Source organism: Erinaceus europaeus, chromosome 18, assembly GCF_950295315.1.
Source record: "Erinaceus europaeus chromosome 18, mEriEur2.1, whole genome shotgun sequence".
Taxonomy (NCBI): domain Eukaryota; kingdom Metazoa; phylum Chordata; class Mammalia; order Eulipotyphla; family Erinaceidae; genus Erinaceus; species Erinaceus europaeus.
In genome coordinates this window covers 9,714,849-9,732,532 of record NC_080179.1, presented here as the reverse complement: position 1 = coordinate 9,732,532, position 17,684 = coordinate 9,714,849, and the positions used below count along the sequence as shown (strand labels likewise).

Genomic DNA, 17,684 nt, shown 5'->3' with positions numbered 1-17,684 from the left:
GTAAGCACAGAAATCCAACTATCAAATGTTTTCCTAAATTATCTCTTCCATATTATCATATCTCTTAAGGAAAAAAAGCCTAGGACAGAATGGATAATCTAAACTAGACAAAAGAGAAGAAGTGAGGACATTCCCACAGGAAGATGATGAAAGGTGACAGAGTGGGAGGTAAGAGGAGAAAGGCAGAAGAGGGACCAGGAGGGAGCCAGATCAGCAACTTGCAACTCCTTGTACCAGACCACACAACTTGCCTTTCATAAGTTCCAGCCCGTGGTTGCCAACTCATCTCCATCTGAATGTATCTTTTGCAGGATAGCTGCTTCTAGCAGTTCTTGTTTCTTTGGTAAGCTTAAAGACTGTGGTTTCAAAGTTAACCTGCTTGGCTTCTAGAATGCAGCTGACTTACCCCACTTAGTGGACACTTCTTTCATGTGGTTAATTTCCACATTATAAAAGTTCTCTTTTTTTTTTTTATTTATATAAAGAAAACACTGACAAAACCATGGGATAAGAGGGGTACAACTGCACACAAATCCCACCACCACAACTCCATATCCCATCCCCTCCCCTGATAGCTTTCCTATTCTTTAACCCTCTGGGAGTATGGGCCCAAGGTCATTATGAGATACAGAAGGTAGAATGTCTGGCTTCTGGAATTGTTTCCCCACTGAACACGGGTGTTGTTAGGTCAATCCCTAGAGATCCAAAGAGAGAGCCTGCCTCTCTTCCCTAGTGGGGTGGGGCTCTGGGGAATCGGAGCTCCAGGACACATTGGTGGGGTTGTCTGTCCAGGGAAGTCTGGTCAGCATCATGCTAGCATCTGGAACCTGGTTGCTGAAAAGAGAGTTAACATACAAAGCCAAACAAGTTGTTGACTAATCATGAACCTAAAGGCTGGAGTAGTGCAGATGAAGAGTTGGGGGTATGTGTGGGGGGGTATCTCCGTTCTGTAGATAGCTAGTCAGCATATTTTCCTGTGAATGTCTTTTGAAAAAAAAAGCTAGTCATTTAGCCATTGTTCTGTAAAATCTGGGAGTTTACCAAGGTGTGTGCCTGTAATTTATTTTTATTTATTTTTTTAGAGAATGCTATTGAATCCTTCATAGTAGACCTCTCTGCCTAATAATGTGTTTTATGTAAGAAGTCATTCACTGGGAGTTGGGCAGTAGCGCAGCAGGTTAAGCGCAGGTGGTTAAGCGCAGGTGGGGCAAAGCACTAGGACCGGCCTAAGGATCCCAGTTCGAGCCCCGGGTTCCCCACCTGCAGGGGAGTCGATTTACAGGCGGTGAAGCAGGTCTGCACGTGTCTATCTGTCTCTCCCCCTCTCTGTCTTCCCCTCCTCTCTCCATTTCTCTCTGTCCTTTCCAACAACGACTACAACAATAAAACAAGGGCAACAAAAGGGAATAAATAAATAAATATAAAAAAAGAAGTCATTCACTAAGGATAGTTTAGTCATTTTAAATTGATGATATTTGCCTTTCATATATATGTATATATATATATACACAATTTGCCTTAAAATCAATTTTATATAACATCTATTACCTACCACCTATCTGACTATCTTTTAAAAAATTATTAGTGATTTAATGTTGGTGAACAAAATTACATGTCAATGGGGTATAATTCCATACCGTTCCCACAGCCAGAGTTCTGAATCCCAATCCCTCCACTGGAAGCCACAGCTATTCTCCTAAATGTTGCAGACGTGGGTTAGCCATCATCTCTACACCTGTCTGTCTATATTTGTACATAATCGCCTGCTTTCTTCCAGGTCCGTTCCACTCCTCCCCTCCAAGCCACTCATGACCCTATTACTACATCCAAATGTGCCCCATCCCCCCCTTTAACTCCTTTCTCAGCATCCTGATGGAACTAAGGTTCAGAGCCCTCTTCCCCTCTTCCTCTTATCACCCCTCTGGGCGTATGGATCACATTTTTTTGGTGGGGGGCAGGTGTAGAAGGTAGGAGTTCAGGCTTCTGTAACTGCTTCTCTGCTGGACACGGGTGATGGTGGATCAATTCATACCCCAGCCTGTTTCTGTCTTTCCCTGGTGGGGTAGGGCAATGGAGAGGAGAGGTTCCAGGTCATATTGCTGAAGTTGTCTGCCTGGTGAAGTCAGGATGGAATCATAGTAGTGTCTACAACTTGGTGTCTGGAAGGTGTCAGGATATAAAAGGAGATAAAATTATCGAACTGTTTATCATCTATGTATCTAAATGTTGTTGCCATAGCTGTCCCTCAACCTCTCCCTCTCTCTGCATATGTGCATATGCATACATACATATACACACATATATACTTATGGGCATATGCATACATACATATATACACATATATAAATTTGGGCATATGCATACATATATATACACACATATATACATGTGCATACATACACACATATATACACATATATACACATATGTGTATATGCATATATACATATATACACACATATACATATATATGCTTGTATATATTTTTATGCTCCTCAAGCCAGGACATTAATACTAAAGTCAATAAAAATATGATTACAACATGGCATGGTGGTCTAGTTTTTTCATGGAGCAATTTCACCATCCTGTGGACTTTTAGAATATTGCTACTAGTTAAGAGTCACATAATGTTCTTGAAACTACTGTGAATTAATTTGAAGGAAAGACTTTTACTTTTATTATTTAACTTTTATTACTGATATTCTTGCAGCCTTTTCTATTATTTCAAACAGTGGTCTCAGGATCTTGCATGGACAATGTCATCTACTTATTTCAGTGACCTTCTAAAATCATGTTTTGGGTTGAGGGGAGATAGCATAATGGTTATGCAAACAGACTCTCATGCCTGAGGCTCCAGAGTCCCAGTTTGCACCACCATAAGCCAGAGCTGAACAGAGCTCTGGTAAAAAATAAATAAATAAATAAAAATAGAATCATGTAACAAAAACAAAAAAAAAAAATCAAGGTTTGCTCAAGATCACGGAGACCATAAGTGAGAAATTCTGAAACTGAACTGGGGGTCAGTTTGGATGAGATATTTCTTGCCTCAGGTCTTCCATATAAATTTAATGTAAAACTATGGGATCTGTTTAGTTATAATAGTTATAATATGGAGTTATAATATGGAGACTCATACCTGATGCTGTCTAGGTCTTTCAAAATACTGTTCATTATTACTTGGAAATCCCATAGAGATGTTCATGGTTGGAAGTTCAAAAATCTTAAGATCAACATTTGCCAAGTATCAATGACATATTATGAAGTTACTCTTGTTCTAAAACCCGAATCCTGGGGCCGGGTGGTAATGCACCTGGTTGAGTGTTCATGTTACAATGCACAAGGACGAGGGTATGAGCTCTCAGTCCCCACCTGCAAAGGAGAAAGCTTTGTGAGTTGGTGAAGCAGGGCTGCAGGTGTCTCTCCTGCTCTACCACTCCCTTCCCTCTCAATTTCTGGCTGTATCTATCCAACAAATAAATAAAGGTTATTTTTTTAAAAAAATCAAAAATAAAAATAAAACCTGCATTATTAATCAAGGAGACTATAGGAAATCTGAGTTATTCTCCTGAATGATGACAAGATTAGCTACAATTAATGTATATTTCTCCACCAGCCTACCTCTCTCCTTGAGGGGAGAGGAAGCAGATGGGGAGGTTTAATTGTTTATCTCTAAGAGTGCAGGTTTGCTTTCAGTATGCTATTAAGAATCAATTAAGAATTAATGATTCCACATTTGTTTGCTCTGAGACAAAAATAAAACAACCACAAATAAATTGAAAAGCACATTTCAATTTGATTTAATTGGCTATACGTGCTAATAAAAAAGGACTAACTTAATCATGAATTAAAGATGGACAAGTGACAACACTGGTCCTCTCTTCACTCATTTATTCATGCTCTTGTGTCCAACAAATACTCACTCAACATACAGTTCAAGGTGGAAGGCTCGGTGCTTCTTTACTTTAAAATCTGGTAGCAAACACTTGACTCAGAAAGTCACAACTGTGCAACACAGAGCGATGAGATCAGTTTTCACCCAGAGCAAAAGAACTGAGAGTTCTGATCAAAGCACTGAGCAAAGGTAGAGCTGGCATCTTTTTTTTTTAAATTTTTTATTATTTTTTTCCCTTTTGTTGCCCTTATTGTTTTATTGTTGTAGTTGTTGTTGTTGTTGTTGGATAGAACAGAGAGAAATGGAGAGAGGAGGGAGAAGACAGAGAGAGGGAGAGAAAGATAGACACCTGCAGACCCTCCTGCAGGTGGGGAGCCGGGGCTTGAACCAGGATCCTTACGCCGGTCCTTGTGCTTTGCGCCACCTGCGCTTAACCCACTGCGCTACAGCCCAACTCCCAGCTGGCATCTTCATAGGTCCTTGAAGGAAGGAGAAGAATGAGAGATGAAGATGCCTAAAGCAGCAGCAAGAGTTGCAGAGGGGAGTCAACATGTGCAAAGTCATCACAGAAATTCATCAACAAGTAATGGTGTAGTGGTACCAGGCTAAAAGATAGTTCAGGGTTAGACTGTGAAAGAGTCTGAATGTTGCCTTGAGGAGTCTGTCTATACCCATATCTGTTGATATCTAACTATATATTTCCATTTTATTGGTGTGGGTTAAGAGTTTATAGCACAGTTGTCTACACATAGGTCTATACATACCAGCTCTGTGTGATGGGGGTCTGCCAAACACTCTCACCTCCTACTTAGAACCCCTGAGCCCCATCCCTAAGCCCCTCTCTCTGACTTCTTTGCCATAGTTCCTTGGTATGATGCAGTCCACCACTGCCAGCCCAAATTTCACCCTGTGTTATCCCTTTCTTTCCTTCTATCTCAAGTCCCACCTACAAGTGAGGTCATCCGATACACAGCCCTTTCTTCCTGACTCATCATACTCTACACAGTTGCTTTTGTTTCTGTCAGAAGTGAGCCAAAGACTGTAATTTTAGTGTTTCTGGTCTGACATCCAGATCTTTAACTCCATTTAGATCTCATTTTATTGTATGGTGTTAACTGGTGGCCTAGTCTCACTTTTCTTTTTTTTTTTTCTTTTTTTTAATGTATTTAATTTTTTTCAATATTTATTTTATTTATTCCCTTTTGTTGCCCTGGTTGTTTTATTGTTGTAGTTATTATTGTTGTTGGATAGGACAGAGAGAAATGGAGAGAGGAGGGGAAGACAGAGAGGGGGAGAGAAAGACAGACACCTGCAGACCTGCTTCACCGCCTGTGAAGCGACTCCCCTGCAGGTGGGGAGCCGGGGTTCGAACTGGGATCCTTATGCCGGTCCTTGTGCTTTGCGCCACCTGCGCTTAACCCGCTGCGCTACAGCCTGACTCCCCTAGTTTCACTTTTCTATGTGTGTATGGCCAATTTTCCCAGCATCATTTGTGGAAGGAAACCCCCCCCCCCCTTATATTAGGTGACTATGTATGTGTGGGCTCATGTCTGGGTTCTTGATTCACTGGTTGAAGTATCCATTTCTGTGGCAGTAGTACACTATTGAATCACCATTGTTCTGTAGTCTAAACTGAAGTTGGGGAGCATGATACCTTCAGTTATTTCCCTTTTGTTTCAGGGTGCTTTGGCAGGTGGTGCTTTTTTTTTTTCTGGTTCCACACGTTTTTGTGCAAGTTGTTCAGTTTCCTTGAAGACCGCCATTGAGTTATCATGATTATTGTGTCTAACTTACAATATTTATCAGTCTTTTTTAAGTTGGCCTTGGCTCACCAACACTGGGCATATTGTTCTATTTTGTCTTCCCCTCTCCCAGGTCTTTTTCTTCTATTATTGTGTTCTTGTTTCTTTTCTACCATCAATACCCTTATTTAGAGTTGGAACCCTTTACATATTTTCATTTAAGAATTCTTTTAGCGATCCTTATAAGGCAAGATTGGTGGTGGTGAAGTTTTTCACTTTCTGTATGTTTAAATCTTTATTTAACAACAACAACAAAGTCTTTGTACTACAGAAGCCTAGAAACAAAGTGTGGTATCCTCTAGACCCACATGGTTTTAGACCAGGCTCTTTTTTTGAAGCTTGGGTTTCCTTATTCATATGAATATCTACATTGTTGGATTATTGAGAACTATTGCTAATATTTGTTATGTCCTTAAAAGGAGGTTGTGTACAGAAAATAGGCAATGACTGGAAACCTTTCTTATTATTTATTATGGAAGTGCTAACTCCTGTGTTGACCACTTTATGAGGACTTCTTGAGAATCCTACAGATAGAAGCATTTATAAACTTGTATTTATAAACGACTCATGGGACATTTTATTTATTTCTGTGAAGATATTTTCTCTAGATGATACAAAATTTCTAGATGTCTACATGTACCCTGTACAAGGAGATTGCAAATACTATGCACAATAATAAATGTGCAATAAACATTCTGTTAGTAGATCAAAAATACTTTCAGGAAAAATTCTTATGTTGACTCTTAAATGGATGGACTTCTGGCTTCATCTTATTTCCCCAACTTTTCAATGTCCTAAAGAATTGAATTATATCAGACAGCAGATGTTTCACAATATTTTCCCCCAAGTTTGATTTATTTAACAATAATATGTAATAGGTAATACAGAGAATTACAGCAGGATAAAAACACAGGAATCGTGTGTAGTCATATTAAAAATTAAATAAGTGAGGTACTTGTTAAATGAAAAGGACTATGATACTGTAAGATAAACTTATTGGATAACTGGGAACAAAAAATGCAAAGTAGGACATTCAATGTTTGGCAGCCTAATACATTAGATCCACCCTTTAGAATGGACTCGGCATTGATGTTTACAGATGGGATGGATGCTGGTAGCCTTAGTTTCAACTTCCTGCTAATTAAAAGTAATTATAAACTGTCTCAGAGAGAGAAGAAAGGAAGGGGAAAAGAGAGGAAGAACACAAATAAGAAAAGAGGAGGGAAGTAAGGAGAAGAGAGGTCTGAGGAGGATGAAGATGAACAGACATGCATTTCTGCAGGTCAAATAGTCTGGAAAGCTGGGCTAAAATCTAATGAAGAAAGTGATGAGTTGGCTATATGCTGCTATTTATTCTTACCAAAGTCTATGGGTCTTAAAATATTAACAGGAACAAAGTGAACATGTTTCTTACAATAATTGAGAAGCAGTGTTTTATTTATCTTACGCACGAGATCTTATAGTTTCAATAAAAGACAACTGGCTCAAATAAGACCAACAGTAATTAGGCTTCCCAGAAAGTCAAATTCTATTTCAAATGCAGACTATTTTCTCGCTGGTAAATAGCTACTCAAAAAAGAAAAAAAGACTTTGAAGACAGTAGTTATAATTTCTCCATAAATAATAATTAAAAGGTCACTTTTAAAGGACAAAAATCACCATGATATACACATCTATAAATTCCCCCAACACATCATTATAGATCAATCTTTACTTCTTACATTTAAAATATTAATTGAATTATCATGTCTATGGCACAAGTCAATTGGTTAAATTGTTTTCTACACAATATTAGTTGCAGCTAAATCTAAGGATCTTATCTACAGGACATTTAAATTAAGCATTTTATACATTTTGTGCACAAATATCTTAAATTAGAATGATGCATACCTAATATGCATATTGAATATGGCTTACATGTTAAAAGAGATCTAAGTTGTGAGTTACAAAATCCCACTACTTAGATTTAAAAGCTTCGAATGTACCCATTTCTCAAATATTGCTTAGCTGTGGAACCCAGCAGAGAAGCAGAGGCAACAGAAAACTCACTAGGATGGAAAGACCCTCCTTCACTCCTTTGTAACTGATGTCTACTCTTGGTATTTGTCATCCAATTTCTACCTCTCTAAAAGACACATTCACTTACTGTCACAATCATTGAAATATTTATACAGTGAGAAGCTACGACACCTAATTGTGTTCGACCTTTCCTGTCAGTGAAGGGCAGAGAAAGGGAGTTCTCCGTCTGGAGCAAAAGAAAGGCTTGCACATGCTCAGGCAAAACATGACAAGGAAATAGAATGTCCAAGGATTGCAGTTCATTACTGTGTAGTAAAACTATAAAGTCACACTGAATAATGTTGTCTGTACAGAATATGTGGTCTTTCATTTTCATAGGCAATTACACACACACACACACACACACACACACACACACACACACACACACGCACACGCGCACACACACACACTCACACACTGCCTATCTGTTAGCCCATAATATCTTTCCTTATATCCTGATGCGTTTAGTACATTAGAAGGCAAATTCCATTCTTGGCTGAAGGCTGTCATTATCTTGGACTACAGGTGAGGTGTGATTTGCCTTACGATGATGCCCATGTAAGGTAATGAATGCATCAGTGCTTTGAAATCACAAGGATGGAGGCAGGCTGATGTACAGGTTTCAGCAACAGGCTTTAACATGATTCCCCACACTGTGTCGTCAGATCCTGAAGACAGGGCTTTGATGCTCCATAGTCGTTACGAGATTTCAGTCATAGCTTCAGAACACCCCCTGACTTTGTTCACATATGTTTAAAATAAGGATGACAGTCCTAGCTAGCTTGTTCCTCGAAGCCACAGAATTTCTTTTCCCATACCTTTGTTTTGCTTTCCTTTTACCTAACATCTTGAAATATCTGTAATTAAAAGCATTTTGTAAAACAATGAGAGAAAATCCATTTTAAAAGAATGCTTCCTTTAATACAATGGATTATATAATCTTCTGTGTTATAGCCTATTCAGAGTAAAATTTAAAGCTATGCAATGTTTGTTTTGAAAATTTCTGACTTGATTGAAGCAGGCCAAATTGTCGAGGGAAAAAAGTAGCTTACACAATGGTCAGACGATCTGGTGGCAGTAGCAACTTTTGGTGTATTTACTTGGCCAGATTTACTAATTTAGGATTTCTGTTCTTATTAATTCCTTTTACTTAGGAGTTCATGGAAATGGCCTGATCCAAGTTCATCTTGACAGAGAAGGATATAGCATTGTGGAAGTGGAGGCTATGGGAAGTCTTAGTGCTTCTCCTACCCTGAAATAAATCCAAATAAAACAAGTATGAGACTTTAGTCGTATATAGGCATCAGTTACTATGCAGCATTTTCACACTGGATTTTGCATACCTTGTCAAAAATTAGGCTTTGACTACACCCACTAGTGAGTGGCTGGGTGAAGAAGTTAAGGCATGTATTCAATGGCATGCTACTATGAAATCGTAAAAAGTGATATTGTGCTCTTCAGAACAAAATTGATGGAACTGGTGGTGATTATATTTAGTGAAATACATACACAGGTGAAAGACAGCTACCAGGTGACTTTACTCATCTGTGAAATATAAATAAGGCTTATGCAATTGCAAACAAACAAACAACCACACACACACACACACACACACACACACACACGCACACGTATAAAAAAATGTCCCGGTAGTCGGGCTGTAGCACAGCGGGTTAAGCGCACGTGGCGCAAAGCGCAAGGACCGGCAAAAGTATCCCGGTTCGAGCCCCCGGTTCCCCACCAGCAGAGGAGTCCCTTCACAGGCAGTGAAGCAGGTCTGTAGGTGTCTATCTTTCTCTCCCCCTCTCTGTCTTCCCCTCCTCTCTCCATTTTTCTCTGTCCTATCCAACAACGACGACATCAATCATGACTACAACAACAAAACAACAAAGGCAACAAAAGGGAATAAATAATAATAAATAAATATTTTTTTTAAAAAAGTCCCTCGCATGGAAGTTTATTGAAAAGCCACAAGATTTGAGTGATAGGTTCAGTGTGAAACTATATCCATGAAATCTTACAATTTTGTAAGTCATCATTAAATCACAAATATTTTATCAGTATAAGATACACAATGTTTATATTATATCAGTTGTTTTTCCCCTTTCTATTTCTCCCTCAGATTCCCCTCAGATTTTTTTACCCTATCTGTCCAGGGTAAAAAACAAACAAAAAAAAACACCAAAAAACATTACTCTGGTAATTGATTACTCACAAAACAATAACCATGAAGGTCTGGCAGGTGATATAAGGCAAATTAATGAAAAGGGCCTGTGTCATGAAACAAGTCACAAGGACCCTCGTGACCTAAAGGCTACAAGGCTTCCCTAGAAGCATTTAAGAAGATCTTTGAGATCAGTGTGAGAACTAGACAAAGCAAATCAGCAAGCTGAGAAGTCAGGAAATGGATGGAGTAGCGGCAGCTGCGTCGTTTTGCTCTCCCTAATTGACTAGGAACAGCCAAGAGGATCGATCGCCTGAGAATACAAGTCAGGACCAGGATTATTTCAGGAACCTTCCAGACACGTGCGGCTCATGGACTGAGAGGGGCTTAAAGAGAGGCTCCTGGGGCTACAGGCCTGTACCTTCTTGGGAGTGGCTGGTACCAATCTGGCAGTGTGTCAGCTGATGTGTCACCTCCAGTCTGAGTTTTATCAACAAAAAGACTGCGCAAGGGAGGAGATCACCTAACCCTCACCAGTTTACGACTGTAGGACTCCACTGCTGGTGCCCCTCGTGAGCTGGAGCAGCAGCAGGGAAGCCTGTGTGTGTGTGTGGGGGGGGGGGGGGGAACAGGGGCAGAGAACTGGCCAGTTACGCAGTAGACAGAGCAAATCCAGAGACATAACCAGCCCACAGTCTATCTGCTTCAGCGTCTTCAGCTGTACACGCAATATGAACAAGCAAACATTGCCAGGAATTGGGAACGCCTGACCCTCAGTGCGCTCACAAGTCGGTTTACTTTTGCAATGATGGCAACTCTGAGATATCTTTCATGGTAGATAATGTAATAGACATTATGCCAATTTATTTTTAAATTATACAGTCATGTGACATTTTTATCCCCAACTCGAATTTCTTTAATTATTTTCAAATTTCTTTGTTTATAGGATAAAAACTACTAGAAATCAAGGGGGGAGGGGTTATGAGGAGGGAGAGAGACACCCGCAGCCCTGCTTCACCACTCACAAAGCTTTCTCCCTGCAGGTGGGGACCGGGAGCTTGAACCCTGGTTATTGTGCACTATAACATGAGCGCTCAACCAGCTGTGCCACCACCCAGCCCCAAATTTCTTTCATTTCGAGGGAAAAAAAAAATAAAAGGAAAATATTAGCAAAATAAAAATCATGTTATTTAATAATAATCTTTGAGAAATTGTGAAGATGTTATATAACACTGTGGAAAGCAGATTGCAAAGTTTATTTCTTCTCATAAGTTCTTCATACTGATTCATGAGATCTTAACATTGCACTCAATTAGCCCTCATCGTTCCTGAGGAAAATGTCCCATCCTGGAAGTTATACAGTGATAAGGAGAGAGAGCTGTCAGAGTGGCTGACAGAAAAATTTAGACTTCTCTTCCTACCCTATGGTTTTGTTAATTAATACTTTCTTAAATAAAAAAGAAAAAAAAGAAAAAAGAAAAATTTAGACTTGCCACAAGATCAGTTAGTGAATGAACTTGCTATAGGTCACAGAGGAGAAGTGATAAATTTATAAACTGGGAATTTGGGGGCAAATTTGACATTTTTTTTTAATTTACAAAGTATCCAAAAGAAATCTAGGTAAATCATTTGTAATATTTTACAATAAAAAATACTTTTAATCAGCAGGGACCAAGTGGAAGCACAAGGCCCTCATTTTTACATGGTGCAGCCTTCAGGTGTGCTGTCTCCCAGACAATGCGCCTAAAACGCTTGTGTCTCAGGTGCCAAATGTCTCTACTCCTGTTTAATGGCTTCACCTACTTTGCTTGTCAAGAGAACGACCTAGTTCACCTTAAAGTCATGGTGATTTCACCTCTTGAACGCCATGTTTTCTGGATGATTGATTAAGTGATTCCTCAAATAGAAAAGGATGTTGGGCAGGGATTGATAGCATAATGGTTATGCAAAGAGACTGTCATGCCAGACACCCTGAAGTCCTAGGTTCAATCTCCCCCACTACCATAGGCCAGAGGTGAGCAGTGCTTCTCTCTCTATCTCTCTCAAAAATTAAATAAAACATTTAAGAGAGAGTTAAGGATGCTAACAAGTTTAATTGGTCATGATTGGAAGAAAAAAAAAAGAAATTGTCTAATTATCTGCTGGGATTTTTAATATCATTGTGAAGTTTGAGTGGGTTTAAACTTTTCCAGTTTGGGGTCTTTTAAATTGAGCAAAGGAAAAAAGAGACTTTAGTAACTACCAACTGAATCTCATTGAAACCCCTCACTAATGAAATGCCAGAATATATATTTTATTTTATTTTATTTTATTTTTAACTACAGCACTGCTTAGGTCCAGTCTATTGCGATGCCAGGTACTGAACCTGGGACCTCAGTGCCTCAAGCAAGAAAGTCATTTGCATAATGGTTCCTTTGTCTCCTCAGCCAGAGGCTGGCTTTTTTCTTTTTTCTTTTTTTAACACAGCTTATATGACAATTTCAATGAATTTGGCAAACACTAGCATTCATTTTATCATATATATATACTCACTTTGCTACTATCACCTGGTGTAAACACTCACAATCTCCTACATTAAAAATTAGCATTAATTGGGAGTTGGGCAGTAGCACAGCGGGTTAAGTGCAGGTGGCACAAAGCGCAAGGACCAGCGTAATGATCCCGGTTTGAGCCCCCAGCTCCCCACCTGCAGGGGAGTCGCTTCACAGGTGGTGGAGCAGGTCTGCAGGTGTCTGTCTTTCTCTTCCCCTCTCTGTCTTTCCCTCCTCTCTCCATTTCTCTCTCCTATCCAGTGATGACGACATCAATAACAACTACAACAATAAAACAAGAAGGGCAACAAAAGGAAATAAATATTTTTAAAAATTAGCATTAATTGTGCCCAGTTAGGCACAATTTTTTTCTTTTTAAAAAATACTTTAAAAGATGTTTTATCTCATTTTAGTGAGTGGCAGATATAGAGAGAAAGACGGATAGAAAGGACAAAGCACTACTCAGCTCTGGTTGACAGTGGTCCGCTGGGGACTGAACTTGGGACTTCAGAGCATAACCACTATGCTATATCCCCAGTCCAGAGCATAATTTTTAATGGCCAAAATGAAGGTCTTTTAAGAAGACAAATAAAGCTTATCTGTTAAGATTGTGCCTCATAAGATGGAAGACAGAGAAACTTTTAATAAGATAATTCAGGAGAGTGTTTTAAACAATAGAACATGTGTCTAGTTATATTTTACTAATTCATTTTGGAAACTAAAATTCTTGCCTAAGACAGTAAAATTACCTCGGGGGCCAGGTAGTTGGTGGCACACCTGGTTAAGTGCACACATTACAGTGTGCGAGGACCCAGGTTCAAGCTCCTTGTCTCCATGTGCAGGGGGGAAAGCTTCACAAGTGGTGAAGTAGGGCTGCAGGTATCTCTCTGTTTCTCTCCCTCTCTATCTCCTCCTCCCCTCTCAATTTCTGTCTCTATCCAATACTAAATAAATAAATAAAACAATTTTTTTTTAAAAAAAGAAAGTAAAATTACCTCTTTCGTTCAAACGACAGATGCCTCTAAGGTTTTTCAAACCTATGAGTGTGTATCAGTATGTTTTTCTTCAGCATTTACTACATCTGAGTGCTTATGAAGATCAAGCTCACCTAAAAAGCAAACAAAACATTAAAAAAATAATAAGATGGTCTAGAACTGAAGCAATTAGTAAAGGTGTTGGCATTTGAACTTTTCAAACTGAAGCCAACAGTAATGCTGACTATTGGATTTGACAGTAGATCTATAGAGTACATCAGATTATCTTCTGGCGGTTATAAAACTTTGTGAGGTTGACATTTGATCTGTAAATACTCAACTTCTGCATAAACCTTGAAAAAAAACTAATTATGGAAAGTGCTTTAACATGTAACAGTGAGGCTGGAGAGCATGTGAAAATGCACGTATAAAGCAAAATATGTAGATAAATCTCTTATGAGAAAGTAAACACAGTAGAAATTAATTTTGAGACAGTCACTCAAAATACATTGACACTTCTTTCAGGAAACAGTTATATCGGATAGAGTGTTCTTACCAACTGGAATAGGATTGAAACTATGCCAGTAATTCAGCTTTGCACCAATCAATTTTGAGATAATCCCTTTAAGTATACATTGTGAGACCATTAAATATGTAAATATACATATTTGCCACCAAGGTTATCACTGGGACTTGGCAGTGAATCCACCATTCTTGGCAATCATTTTTCCTTTTTTCTTTTTAATTTTTTTTATCTTTATTTACTTGTTAGAGACACAGCAGAAGACAGAGAAGAAGAGAGACATGAGTGACACCTGCAGACCTGTTTTACCACTTGTGAAGCTTCCTCCCTGCATGTGAGGACTGGGGTGCTTGAACTCATGTCCTTGTGCATTGCAACATGTGTACTCAACAAGGCATGCCACAATCTGGCCCCTTTTTCTTTCGTTTTATTTAACAGCACAGAGAGAAACTGAAAGTGGAAAGGGGACAGGACATAGAGAGAGAGGGAGAGAAAACAGAGTATGGCTTCATCCCCACCCATAGGCGGGGACTAGGGGCTTGAACTCAGATCCTTGCACATGGTAATGTGTGATTAACCAGGTGCGCCACCACCCTCCTTAGATTTTAAGCCTATACTATCTTATGGTTAGTGAGTATATAGTTATCCAAACTGGAATAAGATTTTTTTTTTATCTGACATCATCTCCCCTGACAAAAACTTGGATCCACAGGCATATCAGATTTCAGGCTCAGGGGAACAAAGACAAAGACAAGAAAAAAACCTAGTATAGCCACAGGCCCTTTGGAATATAACTAAAATATGCCTACTAGCTATCTACCCTACTAGCTATCTACAAAATGAAGGACGACCCCCCCCCCAACTCTTCATCTGCACTATTCCAGCCTTTAGGTCCATGATTAGTCAACTATTTGTTTGGCTTTGTATGTTAACTCTCTTTTCAACCACCAGGTTCTAGATGCTAGCAGGATGCTGACCAGACTTCCCTGGACAGACAAGCCCACCAGTGTGTCCTGGAGCTCTGATTCCTCAGAACCCCGTCCCACTAGGGAAAAAGAGAGGTAGGCTGGGAGTATGGATCAACCTGTCAATGCCCATGTTCAGGGGGGAAGCAATTACAGAAGCCAGACCTTCCACCTTCTGCATCCACAATGACCCTGTCTCCATACTCCCAGACGGATAAAGAATAGGAAAGCTATCAGGGGAGGGGAGGGGATATGGAGTTGTGGTAGTGGGAATTGTGTGGAGTTGTACCCCTCTTATCCTATGGTCTAGTCAGTGTTTCCTTTTTATAAATAAAAAGTAAAAAAAGATTTATCATAAAACAAAAATATGTTGTCTGCTATTTTTCTTTAGAATACATTTAGTAAAAAAAAACACATTTTGTCTTGGGATCAATATTTCAGGAGTACTATGTATTTTTCAACAGTTCTTAAGTAATAAACATTGTGTGATGATGCTAGACTTCCAATGTCTCAGCGTAGACATTATTAGGTCTGGTAATATGTAATACCCATCAATATTACAGATAAAACTCACTTCCAAACTTGGGAATATTACAGAACCAAGAAATGGTGTAAGTAGAAGTATGTTTGATATTTCTTTCATTATTTGCTCCTCCAACTAAAAAAAGAAAAGAAGAAAGGGAAGGGAAGGGAAGGGAAGGGAAGGGAAGGGAAGGGAAGGGAAGGGAAGGGAAGGGAAGGGAAGGGAAGGGAAGGGAAGGGAAGGGAAGGAAAGGAAAGGAAAGGAAAGGAAAGGAAAGGAAAGGAAAGGAAAGGAAAGGAAAGGAAAGGAAAGGAAAGGAAAGGAAAGGGAAAAACTGGCTACTTCGTATTCCTGTACTGGAGCAAAAGACAGAAGAGGACTAATGGAGAGGAGTAAAATCCCTTCTTGCCTAACGCCACTCTGTTGTGACTCAGAACTCACTTGGCCTTGCAGACATTAACGGAGCAAACTACCATCTGTAAGCACATCTGTGGACTCTTCAGGGACTTGCTGCAATTTCATGGCTGGATAAGTTTCACTGTCTTGATAGAGACATATGGGACTCTGATTCTTTTATAAGGTCCAGAGCCCCTGGAAATCTGTTGGCACCTCTCAGCCACCCATCTTCTGTCACGGAGGCACTATAACTCTTCCAGATATGAGTGCACCACATAGGGTCCACGTGAAACAGTCAGGAAGCAGCTGGCGTCAAAAACTCCCTTTATAGGGGAGGCCTTCACAAATGACTGGAAAAGTGGCTGTAGCCAGCGCAATCTCTTCTCTGGGCTCATTGGTCAACATCTAACCATTTAGACCTCTAGGTAAGAATCAGACTCAATGATATTTTATTCATTTATTTATGAAAGAAAGATACAGAGATAAAGATAGCCATATGGAGAGAGACCAGAGTATGACTAGCTCTGGCTTGTGGTGGTGCTGAGGACTGAACCTGAGACCTGAGAACCTCAAGCATGAAAGACTTTGCAGAACCATTATGCTGTCTCCTTAGCCCCAGTTCTTTAATTTCAAATTTTCTGAGGGTCCTACAGAAAAATCACTTCAGTTGATTTAAGGTAAAGAGAAATGTCTCTACAGCGGGTTTAAAAAAAAATTTAAACAAAAAGGCTAATTTGAAACACTATACTCACAAATGCTTTTGAAACCATTAACAACCTAACTTAGTTCCCTGTCAGTTGCTTAAGTTGGGCGAGGTTTGTAAGCTGCCTGTCACTAGCTGTTGACATTTCTTTAAAACTCTTATCTCACACACGAATTTGCTTCAATATATGTCATCTTAGATGGTGAGATTGCACTTCTGATTTATGATGTTTATGATTAGATTAGAACAGGGAAAGAGTATAGCTTAGAAGAGATCACAACAGAGTAGAGAAAGAATAGGCTCGATCAAAAGGAATACAAGTGAGTAACTAATTTACTGGTTCTCAAAACCTTCAAAACAGGAGGCCATGCAGTGGAGAACTGGTTTAGGCGCACATAATAGGAAGCACGAGGACCCGATCAAGGATCCAGGTTCAAGCCCCCGGCTCCCTGCCTACAGGGAGGCTGCTTCACAAGTAGTGAAGTAGGTCTGCAGGTGTCTATCTTTCTCTCTCCTTCTCTATCTTCCCCTCTCCTATCACCTTCTATCCTATCAATCAGTCAATAAAAATGACCACAGGAGCAGTGGATTCCTGGAGGAAAAAAAAAAAAAAGACTTGAAACAGAGAACATTGAGGTCTATCTACTACCACATGCTCTTGTTTCTGGTGAAAAAAGAAGTTACCAGTAACAAAAGAGCAGACGAGGAAAAAGTAATCAACTGGTAGCAATGTACTGGTTACAAAAAAAAAAATTCTCCAAACAATACAGACTATATCCAGGAATAATTTTATATAATCATTTAGGCAAAAATTGTAAATAAGACCAACTCAAGATAGGAATTTCAGATCACTGAAAATAAACCATATTCTTTGAAAACTATAAAGTTCCAGAAGCTTTCAAGAGTACAGATACTACATTGATGGAGAATTATACGGCAGACAAAAACCCAGAAAAAAAATTAGTTTGTCTTAATAAAACAAAATCCTCTAAATTCTAAACACTCCACATTTTTTATTTATCTAATTCTTACAACAGTTTTTGAGGTGAACGCTTTTTCTTTTTTACTATACCTAAAATATGAGAAAATAGAGACAGAGACATTAAATAACTTCAACTTTGCACCATGTGCGTTTAACCTGCTGTGCTAC

The 17,684-nt window shown here is 39.3% G+C and overlaps 1 protein-coding gene across 1 annotated transcript in view; it reads right to left on the bottom strand.

Annotated features, from left to right (window-relative positions):
• Positions 1-6,518: 6,518 nt before the first annotated feature.
• Positions 6,519-17,684, bottom strand: part of PDE1A (phosphodiesterase 1A) — a 320,443-nt gene continuing 309,277 nt past the window's right edge. Inside the window, exons 15-16 of the mRNA XM_060177617.1 lie at positions 13,446-13,558; positions 6,519-9,007 (exon numbers count right to left, since the gene is read on the bottom strand). Of these exons, the coding sequence (XP_060033600.1) occupies positions 13,488-13,558 (71 nt within the window). The 3' untranslated portion in view covers positions 6,519-9,007; positions 13,446-13,487. The remainder of the gene's footprint in view (positions 9,008-13,445; positions 13,559-17,684) is intronic.